Source organism: Sander lucioperca, chromosome 3 (genome assembly GCF_008315115.2).
Source record: "Sander lucioperca isolate FBNREF2018 chromosome 3, SLUC_FBN_1.2, whole genome shotgun sequence".
NCBI classification, from domain to species: domain Eukaryota; kingdom Metazoa; phylum Chordata; class Actinopteri; order Perciformes; family Percidae; genus Sander; species Sander lucioperca.
The window spans coordinates 22,612,479-22,627,154 of NC_050175.1; the positions used below are offsets into that span (position 1 = coordinate 22,612,479).

The 14,676-nt window shown below is 40.2% G+C and overlaps 1 protein-coding gene across 3 annotated transcripts in view; it reads left to right on the forward strand.

The window, feature by feature from the left end:
• The window catches only part of ankrd11 (ankyrin repeat domain 11), a 121,040-nt gene that overhangs the window by 79,756 nt on the left and 26,608 nt on the right, over positions 1 to 14,676 (forward strand). For all 3 annotated transcript variants that reach the window (XM_031276568.2, XM_031276570.2, XM_031276569.2), the window contains exon 3: positions 11,386 to 11,531. In XM_031276568.2, the coding sequence (XP_031132428.1) occupies positions 11,445 to 11,531 (87 nt within the window). In that variant the 5' untranslated portion in view covers positions 11,386 to 11,444. The remainder of the gene's footprint in view (positions 1 to 11,385; positions 11,532 to 14,676) is intronic.

Below are 14,676 nucleotides of genomic sequence, written 5' to 3' on the forward strand. Positions count from 1 at the left end.
ATTTCGTCTTAGATTTTGGATATCGTAATAAGTGTTGTCTTTTCCTGGTTTTAAAGGCTGCATTACAGTAAAGTGATGTCATTTTCTGAACTTACCAGACTGTTGCCTTTACCCACTTAGTCATTATATCCACATTACTGATAATTATTTATCAAAAATCTCATTGTGTAAATATTTTGTGAAAACACCAATAGTCAACACTACAATATCGTTGCGGTATCGATATCGAGGTATTTGGTCAAAAATATTGTGATATTTGATTTTCACCATAACGCCCAGCCCTAGTATAACACACGTGTGTGTGTGTGTGTGTGTGTGTGTGTGTGTGTGTGTGTGTGTGACATTATGATGCTCATCTGTGGAAAGGTCATATCCACCCTCTGTGCCTCTCCTCCCATGCATCTCTCCCTCACTCATTATCCATCCAGGCTTTCTCCCTCTGCTCTGCATTTATTTTTACCTCCTCACGTAATCCTTAATTAATGTAGATCCAGTCACAGTGCCTCACATTCTACTACCATACACACTCACTTGTACACATACACTCACTCATTCACGTTCTCTCAAGCAGGCGCACACACACACACACACACACACACACACACACACACACACACTCAATCATTTATCTTCTCTGTCAGTCTCTTGCAGGAGCATTTCAATAAAAGCTTTACGTGGAGCAGTTTCTTGCTCACAGTCCAGATTGTAGGATTTCCTCACCCCTGGTATTCAGTAATACACCAGCTTTGAGTCACAGGGGATCAATTAACCGGTTTTCTACACTGATCAATAGAAAAAAAAACACATCATAGATCACCTATGTCAAGTGATTTTTTTTTTTTTAAAGGTTGTGTGAGCCGTCAGCAGAGTGATGAAATCAGTGCTGACACTTTTGAACCTTTTTACACCAAATGCTATGGTGTAGGCCAACCACTGCACATCACAAAAAACACAGCATCCCCAACATGAAGCATGGTGATTTTTCAAAACCGAGCCTTCCTTAAAATATTCACCAGAAGCTAAAAGCACTGAATACTTACACTGATCATGTGACGTCAATTAAAGACTGTAAGAGCCTGAATGCAAGAGGCTAAAAAATGCTGTGTGAAGAATGGGGCCGCACTTCAAGGCTGTGGCGTACCCCTATTGCTTGCTCTGATACTTTTAAATTAGGTCTAGACTTAGTACACTCGTGTTGGTTATCTGTGTATGAATATGACCTGGGAGTTCATGGTCTTTTTTTCCCCCGATTCATTTGAATATGTGTATCTTATGTTTTCTCTCTTTAATGTATCTCCATGTTGTTTTAGCTCTGTGAAGCACATTGTGTTTCTGTGTATGAGTATGTTGCACAGCAGTTTGACCTGTCTTGACCCCTTCCCTGCAGATGACTCTAATCTGCTTTAGTTGGGTATTGTTGTAATTCTGTCTACTCAATTCTACTTATCAGATAAACGTTTTATTGAAGCTTCCAATACTTAAATATTGGGATGTTTGTAACGGAAACCTTCCCTGACATTTCATGTTCAGGAATAAGATAATGACTTTATTCAGGCATAACTAACATACCTACACACTGTTCAATGTTCCCATAATTATCCATTGCTGCAATCTTACAATCTGTCATAGTTTTTTGTCAGGCACAGAAACGTTTGAAACATTCTTTATTGGAAAATAGTTTTGATTTATTTTAATTTCTTTATGATTTTTTTTTTTTTTTTATGTAGAAAGGGTTAATACTTATTAGTCTTTGCCAGTGATGTATTCTTTATTCAGGTACTCACATCCTTGATCTTTTCTTTCCATTAACCTCTGAGTTTGTTTTATGTATTGTCAGACATGCCACACAGCCTAGTTAATGTGGGATTCTGTAACATTCTTCTGCCATATTTGATGTGCTAGTCACAACATGAACCTGTCACAAATTGTCTGCTGGTGCCCTTGCATTATTATTATTATTAGTTGTATTTCATTAACCTGGATTGCAAAAGTTGTACGTTTCTGTGTGTTCTAAGCACTACCACTTAGTCCCTCCAGATGTCTACAAAACAATAAATGCATTATTGTTTTACATCCCTGCCATTCTGGAGCAAAAATGTTTCATCATGTTTGAGATAATTTTTCATTGCAGTAGGTTTTTGCGTTTGACTAATCCTGCCTAAACGTAGCTAACCTTGACACTGATTCATTGTCCAAAAATGTAATGCTTTCCGTGAAAGCAATGGCAGGAGGCACATACAGTATTACTGTACTGTACTAGGGCATGGGGCTGCACTGTTGTGCGATTCCTGTGTGAACTGGCTCTAGCTTGAAAAGTTTTCAGTTATCTTATGGCTACATTCAAAGTTGTATTTGTCAGAATGTCATGTTTTTCCTACAAATCATTTGTGATAATTATATTTTGAAAGATGAATTCTGTTTTGACACTGAGCCAGTCAACACAAGTAGTTGCGGTAGTGTGACTTTGTTTTGAACTTTGTATAGGTCAGTGGTGATCCACAACCGAAGATCATCCATTTTTGTGCCAACTAGCAGTCAACTTTGACATTTACCACACGCTACCGCTACTCACTTGGGTGAGAGAGGTAGAGATGTGACAGCAGAGAGCAGAGACCGTTTGGAGAAGAAAAAATACATATAGGCTGCTAAATATATAGCTATTTACCTTGTAAAAACCAATAGTGCTTGCGTTAGATAGTTAGATACTCCCCTTTCCATGGAAGTAAAATCACCTTAGATATGATTGTTATTTCAGTGTTAACAAAAAAGAGACAGAGAGGAGGGAGGGAGAGCCTGTATGAGGCAGCGGCAACAATACAGTACATTGACATATTACTTTGTTTACATTTCTGAATGTGCATTTGTTAAGCACCATTCAATTGAAATGTGACTGGGAACTAAAATAAACCAGCACATTGTAGTTTCTGTATTTAAATGTGAAAAATTGCATTGCGCATGCAAAATTGCATTGGTTGATTTAAGGTGTGCACCCCTAAATTTTCTGCCTGTGCCCCTAATTTGAAAAGTAAAAAAAAAGTTAGTCTGGAGCCATGTCTTTAGATTTGTAAGCCTGGAGTCCAAATGCTCTGCAAGCCATTTTAGAAACACTTCCTGAGAGACTAGAATTGCTGCAAAATATTTAGTACTAATGTTGGCCTTTTCAAAGTTTGTATCTGTACAGGACTGTTTCTGTCTTGAAATCTAAATTCAGTGAGCTGCTCAGTGTGGGTGTAGCTTAACAGTAAGGCTGTAAGTGTCTAGCCAGATAGCTGCTTCATACTTGCTGCCACACAGACTTGGCCTGTGCCAACTATTTCTAAGTGGAATCCTTACAGTATTAGGCACGAAGAAACAGTGATTTTGAATGGAAAATAACAAGGACCACTTTAAGAATATAGTCTCTTAAATAGGACACCTTCAAGATACATTCTTGTTATTTTGGTGCATTTTGTGCTTGACTCTGTGTGATTATGAGTTATGACCCTAATCAGCCTAGGTGCATTCCTCACATGGGAAGACGGGTCCACCAAACACTGTTGTTTCCATCGGTCTGGGGTGGCTAGAGGTAAAGCGGGTCATCCTTCACCCGTAAGATTGGCGGTTTAATCCGCATGTCAAAGTGTCTTTCACCAAGACACTGAACCCCAAGTTGCTCCCGGGATGCTTAAGATTGGTTTTCTGTATGATTTGTATGTGACGAATAAATAATAGAGATGCCCCGATTGATCGCCCGCCAATTATCGGTGTCAGCCACCGGTGTGTCAGCGTCACTTCACCGTTGTAGAGAATGGAAACACAGCCAACATGTTAACGCTCATTCAACTGCATCACCCAGATGTGCCGCCCAAGATGAGGAAAAAACAAACTGGAGCACAACTCCTTATCCCTGCTAGTCTTTAGACGCACAAGCAAAACAGGATAAAACAATTAACACAACAAATGTAATAAGGCACTTGAAGACGCCCAGCGGAGCATGGCGAGTTTTTTAAGCTGACAGCGGTGAGTGAAAAAAAAATACGGTGAAAGCAGCACTCAAATGCCAGGTAACGCAACTCACTTTAGAGAGCACCTGCCTGCATGACCATGATAGTCGGATGGTATAATTACATTGCATATTTCAGTTGTTCTTTTAGACTTACTGTAGGCAAACGTTACTTGTTGCATTGCTGCTTGGGAGTTCTTTGTACTGCTCTGTTGATTGAACAGACTAATTAAAAGCATGTTGTTGACAGAATAATAGTTGTGATTCTTTATTCATACTGTTGAGTGGCACAGTCGGCATTTATAGAAAATGTGAAGTTGTTGTCACAAATTTTGGTACAGCGACGCCATCTTGTAAGGACGCGCTCCGTTTACCTGTGCCTGCGTTCGATCGGTTTTGGATGTTTTTTGGGCGATATGTCTCACCGACAATCATGTCAGTGGCAAAAAAAAACATGAACAGGGCATCTCTAATGAAAAGTTTCTTTCTTTGCTTTCAGGGGGGTTAGGTATGTGAACAAAAGGTCAAGCTACCTAGAGAATTGGAGCAGATAATGTGGGTTAAGCTGTTGTATTGGTGGTAGTTCTGCAAATGTATACTCTCTACTGCTCACTGGCTTACATTATACACACATATGCGCTGAGTTATTCCTCAAAAGAGTTCACTACTTGTTGTGTAGCCTAACACATTTGAGTTTAAAAATCATTCCCAGATGCTTAGACCCGGCGGGCGGCCGGCGCTGTTACATAAAGACCGAAGCAGTATCGTTTGTCCAGGAGCTTATTGATACTTTGGTACTGACCAGTCCAGAACCGGTACCAGTTTAGTTCCGGTTCTCGATACCCATCCCTAGTGACTATAGACAACCAGCTGTGTGCCATATGTGGTAGCTGTGGTAGAAATGACGTTTGTCAGCACATAAGAGTCTGTGAATGAGTGAACCAGCTCTGTTTGGTCAGACAGTGAATCCTCATTGCTTGAGGTCGATATGCAGAGGCACTCTTCTATCAATAGGTTCCCTCTCTCCGTTCACAGCTCTTTCACTAGCTTCTCTGATAGGCCTGCATCTGTCTCATCCTTGAGTTGCTAGGCAACAGGCTTTTCATGTGTGTGCGTGCGCATGCTCTCACAAGTTGCTGTGGCAATGTCAGGCTTTTGCCTGTGAGAGAGGAGAGAGATGTTGAGTATAGAGAGAAAGGCAGATGAGAGAGAAGTACTCAGAGAGGAGAGGGGGAAGAAATGCGAATGAGTCAGAGTACTGATGAAGCTGAGGGACTGAGAGGAGAGAGACAAAAAGTACTAGATTGTCTCTGGCCTTTCCTGCAGCCTAGCTGCATATATATATATATATATATATATATATATATGGGCCTGCCACTATCTTAGTGAGGTCACTGGCAAAGACAGCATGATTTACCAGACTGGCAGGCAGCAAGCACTGAGCTGTTATTGGATGGAACAGAGAGGTGTAAGGGAGAGTGAACGTGCTCAGAATAGAAAATCAGACCAAGTGATTGGATTCCTCCCCACATCTGACTCCTCTCTTGCTTTCTGGAATTCTCTGCTCCTAGAGCCTTATGGATAATAGGACCACTCCCACTCACTCACATTTCAAATATATTCGGTAATTTCCAGATGCCCTTGTGTATCACCTGCTGCTCATATCAACATTTAAGCATGAGGACTTTTATTATGTAGAAACATAAATGATTGATTGAGATCTAATACTGTGTTTTATTTCCACCTTTTGGTTGTTTGCTGAAAATACAAATTAGTTCTAGGAACAAAAGTCCATAGACTATGTATGCTAAACCCATATATTTTCCAAAAACAAACTTTAATAGCTAATCTAGAAGTACAGCCGATCACTTTTGATACAACGCTGCACGCACAGTAATGCTGGTTCTTTTGTAAGCACACAGTTCTGTTACCATAATGCATCTTTACTCTCAAACGCTTGTGTGTGTTAGCACGTTAGTGTATGGGCATTCATGTGTTGGTCTCTTCTTTCTCTACACAGGTTTATAATGAAGTGAATGGGCCCAGGTCAGGGACTAAGCAGCCAAGCTGGGCTCTGGTTGCCTGGATACAGCACTCGAGCCCGGCTGGCTTTATTTGCACACCAAACAGGCTAGCTAGCTGCTGTTGTCCTTCTATAGACCATTTACTGCATGGCACGTCTGTATACTGCCACAGGCGCTGGAGAGTATGCACATGCACAAACTAGGGCTCGAAGATAATGTACCGTTTTAATAATAATTACCAGAAAATGTTCTGTTAAAATATACATACATACATACATACATACATATATATATACATACATACATACATACATACATACATACATACATACATACATACATACATACATACATACATACATACATACATACATACATACATATATATATATATATATATAAACTGGTCAAACTGGTGACGTCTCTGCTAAAGCAAAACAACGTTGTGATTTTTACTACCTTCCCTAAAACCTATAATAGTGTGCAACTGTGGGTGATGCTGAATCAAAACAACAACAGGAAGCTGTCAGTATCTGTGCCTTCCACAAGATATTTTACTTTATGTTTGTAGCCTTTGCTTTAAGAGGCGTGAAAGACCTTGGTCCAAACAGAACATTATTTAGTGCAGAATGTGAAAAAATTTAAAAATGAAAAACATTTGCTTTTGAATGCCCCTGAAAAGCCCATTTGGCCACACGTGTGTTTTTAGCTGTTAGCATTAGCTATAAACCAATGCCATGGAAAATCTTGCTGCAACGTCCGATGTGTTTGATGCTAGATTTTTCCATTCCAAGTATTTTTGTAGCAACGCAGATAGGCACATAGTTGTTTAGTTGAGAGACAGGTGCACTTGCATTATTTTTCAAACAATCTTTTTTAGACACTGCCATTGTAAACCTTCTAGAACATATATTTAAAACTCACACTTTCAAAGAAGGTGGTGGTGTATGAATATCTCCGTTCAGTAGCAGGCTCCTAATTAATTTTGGCTGTGACGGGTGATTACTTTTAAAGGGAGTAAAATCTTGCCTCGGAAAAGTATAAACTTAACCTGCATGTTGTGCCTCATAAACATCTCTGGTATGAGGAAACTTTGACTCCTATAACATTTGCTTTACCCTTGATGTTACTGTGTGTAAGCCATATTTGTTAACCAACGCCAAGGTCAGTTGACTGACAGATAGTGTGCTGCTGATTTGAATCTGATTCTGCAATAGTTATTGGGGTTTTTGTACATACCACGTACCACACTACACAACACTAACATAAGCATAGACAGACAGAGCGCAACATGTTCACCTTCACCTCCATCGTGTGTTGGTGTGTGGTTATTGGCCGATGAGCCCTCCAGGTTTGAGGTCATAGTTTCGGACATTCACTAAATGCAAAACAAGCACTGTGAAAGCATTTGCCACAAACTAACCTCTTCAGACCTAATAACTGTGGCGTTTTCACCGGGAATACAAAATACTGCCACACAAACGATTCAAAAGTGGCGGGTAGGGTTGGGTACCGTTCACATTTTTACCGATACTGGTACCTGAAATTCGGTGCCTTTTCTGATACTTTCCCTCTGTAAGAGAAAAATGTAGAACATTTTACACACCACACAAAATAAAACCCCTCCCAAACCCATCCCTACAACCTATTAAATCAAATAATTATCAATTTCTTACGTTGCACTTTAACTTTCATTTTTGTATTTGTATCTTATTCTATTTTAGCCAGTTTTTATTTTCATGACCGTTTTCAATTGCTTTTTAATGTTTTCTGTAAAGCACTTTGAATTGCCTTGTTGCTGAAATGTGCTATAGAAATATAGTTGCCTTGTCCTACAACCTCCAGCCTGCCAGTCTGTCACCAGGGCATAGCGAACGCTTTTGTGCCTGTCTGTCTCGAAAGTGTAACGTTAACTGCACCGTGATCTCGCCATTATATCGTATTATAGCAAATGCTGTCTGTGTGAAGTTTTGAAAAGTGTAACCACACTTGCAACCACTTTACCGGCATACCGATTGATTTAACGTGAATCGGTCCTCTGTAGTACCGACGTAATTCTGCACTTGTGTACTGATATCGCGGGACAACTTTATACCTCAATGAGAAATATTGTCACATTTTAATATCGCAAGATCTTGTCTTCTACACGTCTACACCTCTACACGTTACGGTAATATCTGGGGAGACGCCGACAGTGGAAACGGCTGATCAGTCCCGTGAGTTAAATGTTCGCTACCAGTTTATTCGGCAAAGGTGTTTCCATATCCCACTTAGCGAATCAACTCTTTTTCAACAAAGGCAAAAACCACCTCAAACGACCGTAATGAACCTTTTAGCACAATTGAAGAATTTTTATCGAATGTTGTCGTTTCCATCCAGCTCTCTAATGTGATACTTTAAAATGCACAGGAAAATAGGTGAATGGAAACACAACAGTTGAATCACACTGGAGGCCACTAGTGCTGGTTAGCTACACTACTAGCCACAGAGCTGGTTGGACACATGACATATGTACCCAAATCGTTTTTACTGCAGAAATAGTATTTGTTGTTAATCAAATGACCAGTGTTCATTTAGCATTAGAGTTCACCAGTTGTGAAATTGTTAGAAACAGCCAAGAGGTGATTTAGATTTTAGCATGTAGGTTTTTAAATCACTACACGTTGTCAGTCTTGAGGTGGGGCCTTAATGTTATGCTTCCTAAATCAATTAAGCTGTTACTATAACATGCTGATGTAATTGTGCTTGTGGTTTGTGTCAGTGCATCTGTGAGTGTGCACACAGTATGCTGCAATATGCTGAAGTGTTGGCCTCTATCTGACCGCAGAGGGAGTGGCTCAGAGGATAGAGAGGATGCTACAGGAGGATAAGGAGAGGAAAGGAACAGGGGAAGACAGTAGTCACTTAGGGATGTCCCTAACTAAGAATTTACATAGTTGAATCTGATTGGTCAAGTCTTGTCTATAGTTGATTGATCGTTGAATGATGTTTTTTTCTTTTCTTTTTTGCCCCCTGTGTTTAAGCTTCATGTAGAAAAATTACAGAAACAAAAACATACATGCTTACATACATATATACAATTATTGGGAGAAATGTAAAATCAGACATCACCCCCCATATAGCCAGAATGGAATGATCCTCTGTTTCATAACCACATTTTCCGTTGCTGTGACGATTCAACAGTGAGATTGTCAGTCGAATCAGGCCCCTCGGATCGAATCATCGAATAGTCGGGGGTCACCCCTATATTCAATATGTTAAAACCAGACTACTCCCTAAAATATAACTGAAGTTGATTTAAGTTGTCTCTGAAATCAATAATTGTTTTGATGTCTACATGTCATAGCTTGTAGTTAATATTAATATTTTTATGAAAGAATTTGTCATGCAGACACAAATACACATATGGAATTAATAAGTTTAGTGGCAACTAAACACACTCACATTGTTAGCAGATGTTATGTAAGGAAATTAGCCTTTGGTTAGAGCTGGGCAATATATCGATATTATATCAATATCGTGATATGAGACTAAATTTCGTCTTGGATTTTGGATATCGTAATATGGCATAAGTGTTGTCTTTTACTGGTTTTAAAGGCTGCATTACAGTAAAGTTATGTAATTTTCTGAACTTACCAGACTGTTTTAACTGTTCTATTATTTGCCTTTACCCACATAGTCATTATATCCACATTACTGATAATTATTTATCAAAAATCTCATTGTGTAAATATTTTGTGAAAGCACCAATAGTCAACACTACAATATCATTGCGGTATTGATATCGAGGTATTTGATTTTATCCATATCGCCCAGTCCTACCTTTGGTTTTGTACAAGGTTTCCTCTCCTTGTGTGTGCCTTTTGGTGACTGCTAGCTTGCAAACATCGTTTTCCTGTATTTCGTATGTCAGTGAAATGCTCTGTAGCTATAACTGCCCATCGTAGTAGTCCCAAAATAGTGCAGTGTATTGTTCTAGAAGCCCAGCTGACCCAATTTGTAGGGTGTGTGTGTGTGTGTGTGTGGGGGGGGGGGGGGCGCTGCAAGGTTTGTTTATTTCTGAGAGTAGTCAACCTTCCTGTCACTTTGTTTGGTGTGGTGAGAGGTGGGCGTTTAGGGGAGGTTAGAGTGAATGCCTAGCAGTAGCAAAGAGGGAGTAACAATGAGCCAGAGGAGAGAGGAAGGGGCTGTGGTTTGCTCATGTCTCTCTTTCCATACACCAGTAAAACAGGGAGCAGTACATCCTCTGTAGCTCTGCACTTCTCTGGTTGGCTGGCTGGCTGGCTGGATGGATGTCTTGACTTGACTGGAGGGATATAAATAGCAGTCCTTGAATAGGTTAACTGCAGAGGGAAGGATGATGGGGGGAGGGGGGATGGAAGTGGCGCCAGGAAAGATAGGACTGCCAGTGTCTCAAAGTAGAGAAAGAATGATGCAGCTATGGTGTCATCTGTTCATTCACTCTGTCAGTCACAAGGATGATCATACTTGGATGCACTCAGAAGAAAAAGTGCATTATGGAGGAGAGAATTGAGGGGTGGAATGTATGATTAATTCATAGCTCATGTGAAGCAGAAGGCCTCTCTTCTTCACCAAGGAAGGCCGAGGATTGTTGTTGTGTACTTGTATAGAGGACAGAGTAGACAATGAGAACACAGAGCACATTAAACTGTACAGAACTCTCTGTTCTCTAGGTTCAGGATAAAACCAGTCACTCATACCAGGTAGATTTATAGTTGTTGTTGTAAGAAGGCGATCGTCCACTTTATCTTCTTCACTAGTAGGGATGCCATGAATTAGGATAGGTAAGAGCCCACATTATTAGGGTGGGTAGCTATGGCGGCAAGTAGCTGTTTGGGTTTTTGTTGAGACGTGCCAGTCACGTTCCTAAAGACATTCCTCAGCTGTTCCTAGCTCTCTTAGTATTCCCACAACATTGAGGTTATGCAATATCTTAAATGGTCTGTCCTGTTGTCATTTCTTAATTTCAGCATATAACTGCTTTAGTTGTAGTGTGTTTGATACGAATAGTGTATCACTGTTGTTTTGAGGGGTTGTAGTTTTTCTTGCTTTAGAAATAGCAGATATTACCAAGCATGTTTTAAGGTATTTGGGCAGACCTTGCTTGTTCTTTGGGTTCAGCCTGGAAAACAGATAGATGTTTTGCCTGCCACAACTGCTACCCAGCCTGCTGTCCTCCCCCTCAACTGCTCTTCCTCCAGATCAGAGGTGTAATGGTTGAAAATAGAGTGCTTGATATGCCGCTAATGGCAGCATCGTCTGGCAGTGTGTAAATGTGTTTTCAAAGAAACGTAGTGGACAGTTGCTAACCTCCCCCACCATCTCCTTTTTTTTTTTTCTTCTTTCTCTTTGTTCCAGACGGTTGATGACGATGCAATGGCAGCGTGAATGAAGCTTGGCGTGGGGAGAGCTGAACGATGCCCAAAGGTGGGGGTTCTAAAACCCCCCAGCTGGACCACTTCCCACTCAACACTGACATGGTGGAAAAGCAGGGTGGGAAGAAGGTAAGACTGAACAACCTACAAACACACACTGTGCCCAATTACCAAATGTTTGTTTACAGCATATCATCCCAGTTTCAACTGCTGTTTGTCCTTGAAACTTGACACTAAGCTACTTCTTCTGATCGACAATTACAAAACCTTGGAAGGCCTCACAGACCATAAGGGAACGTTAGATAAAATATATAAGAAAATTGCTTATATTTTTCAGTTATCAGAACTAGAAAGTCCAGCTATCAGTAATAATGTGGAAGATCAGAGAAGCCTGCCAGTTAAGCAAACCTGTCAACAAACATACCTTTATTTTTTAAAAGTTAACCAAAATTCTGACTACAATATGTGTGGGGCCGGACATTTATTTAGGAAGATCATTTCTCAAATACAAACTGATAACAGATGGACACTTAAGAAGATGTGTGTGTATATATATATATATATATATATATATATATATATATACCAAATACTGATCACCACCTGAACTTGAATTCCTTGTAAATAAAGTGTGGTTGCTGCAGTTACTATTTCCCAACTTTACCAGGACCACCTTAAGGCACAATTACACAATTGATTCTTGCATAATAGATTGTTGGAAGCTGATGGCCGCAAAGAATGCAGTATTTGTGATAAGGCCGAAATTCTCAGAGGCACCTTGGGGATTGGACAGCCTTGTTGGCCTGTTAAGACACATTCACTCTTGAAATGCAGGCTTTGAAGGTAGTGTCCCCTGAATTTGACACAGGTACAGTCTTGTTGTTTGCAGTGGAATAAAGTGTTGGGCGCAGCTTGATGATGTCATGGTGTGTGCCAACTGTTCAGCTACCAGGAGCAGCACCAAGAAGCAAAAAGAGGAGAGGTACAGTTTATGCAGGCATGGATTTACAGCCCTCTGCAAAGGATTGCATCAGACTCTGGCATGGAGGAAGGGAGGGAGGGAGGGAATGAAGCGCACAGGGGTGGGTGGAAAACAGAGTGAGACGAAAAGAGCAGGCATTGCTAGGAGCCTTCAAACAGGGTGTCATTTAAAGGCAGATCTGAGGAAAGTCTCTCTAGTTGTCAAAGCTGTCTTTAAATTTAATTCAGCCAAAACAAAAAGTCTAACTCTGGAGATAAGCTTTGGTAATTTGACCATTCATTTTCTACCAACGTAATTTAGCTCTGCATTTGCTGTTATGTTTTTTTCTTCTCTTAAAGAAATCACTCTCTTGCATCTTGGTTTCCCCACTTAGATGCTCTGTCGCTTTTGCACATGCCCAGATGTGCATCATGCTTTTGCATGAATTGTGTGTTCTCTTGTTAAAAGCCTTTGTGTTACTGAGCGGAGACAGACAGAAAAAGGAAGGGGGAGAGAGAGAGAGACAGAGAGATCAGCTAACTGTAGCTGACACTGTTTGTCTCTACTGTACCATGACATCATAGTCTTATGACTGGGGCAGGGCAGGGGGAGGAGTTCAAAGAGTCGACACATAATGGAAAACCTGCCCTGAGGATAGAGAGAGATGAGTTTGGGACAGAAGGAAGGACAGAGAAATTAAGTGAAATAAAATGAGTGTGTGTACATTACATCTAACCTGTTCCTTCGTCTGCAACCGTAAAACCCCTTTGTACATGATGCATACTGATTAAAAACACTGTACACCAACCAACTGAGCAATTTGATAAATACATCAGGGATTCACAACAGAGTGAATCCATCGCTGGTGTAAATTCCCTTTTAACTGAGTGCATAATCCTTTAATGTTTACTTTCTGTGGATTTTGCCACAAATGGTGTCAATTGTACTCTATTGGTTACCTATTGGTAATTGGTACTTATCAGTTATAGATAGATGGATAGATAAGAGTTAAAAGTAAAATAAAAAGGTATGTCCTTCAAACGTGCCTGCCTACAGTGTGCAGATTGGATGTGCATTAGGTGTGTACTTTCTCACAATCTTACATTTTTTGTTGCTCCCCCCAGTTCTGTGGTCTTTGGACAAAAAGAGTGCATCAAATAGGTCTAATTCCTGTGGTGGAGGAAAAGAATACAAAGCAACTGTCTGTTGTGGTGATTAAGCCCTTTAAATGTACAGCTCTGGGTGACTGGAGGTACTGTTGTAAAATGAACTGACTCAATTTGTACCATACGTGCTTGCCCATATGTATTAGAAATTCAGTTGTTCCTAACAAGTCCTGGCGATTTTTTTATGCAGCCATAATGAATACAAAGTATGGATTTGTATTTATTTATAAACCTATTATATTTTATTTTTGGCCCCAGATACAGTCCCAGTCTTTTACTATTGAGTATCTGCCAAGTGTATGCTCTGCTATTATTTCTTATTAATACAGCTTTCACACTGCACACGTGGGATTAAGATTTACATTAAAATAAGTAAAGCATTTTAAATGGCCTTTATTTTGACTGTTTCCCTTAATGTGTAGTGTCTGACAGTGTTTTCTATATCTGTATATGTATCTGGGGTGTTTTTTTTTTAACTCTGTGGCTCTGCTGCTGTTATACTCCATTTAACTGAAACTTCTGGCTGGTTTTCTTTCACTCGCTTCTCCTTACTCAACCACAAATGTATGTAGTAAAAGTTTGTTGGTGAGACAAAATAAGACATTTGAAGAAATCACTTTGAGCTCTAGTAACTTATGAACAACATTCATTGATCAGTTAATAAAAAACATTGATTAATTTGATATTTATAATAAAATACTTTATTGTAACCCTACAAGAATTCCAGATTTTGCCAAATATTTTCAGCTGTAACTTTTGTGAAGCTGTTAGTCAGGATAAGCAAGTCACTGTCCCTATCAGATCCCAATACAACAAAGAAACAAGTTTAACAAGCACACAACTATATCCATCTGTTGATAGCAGATAGACATGGGCCTGTGATTGTTTCCAGCAACTGTGGACCACAGAGCCTTGTCGGCATCAGTTTAAAAGCGCCGACACACCAACTCGATTATCGGCCTTCGGACAGTCTGGCGAGGTCAGTGACTCAAGTCTGTTCGATGTGTTCTGTGCCGTGGTCAGTCGGAGGAGCCGTCGGCCTTCATTTTGGCCGATTTGACATGTTGAATCGGAGGGCGGGCACTCGGACTCAATGACCAATCTGATTGGTGGAGTGCTAACCCGAAAATAATGAGCGGGACGAACG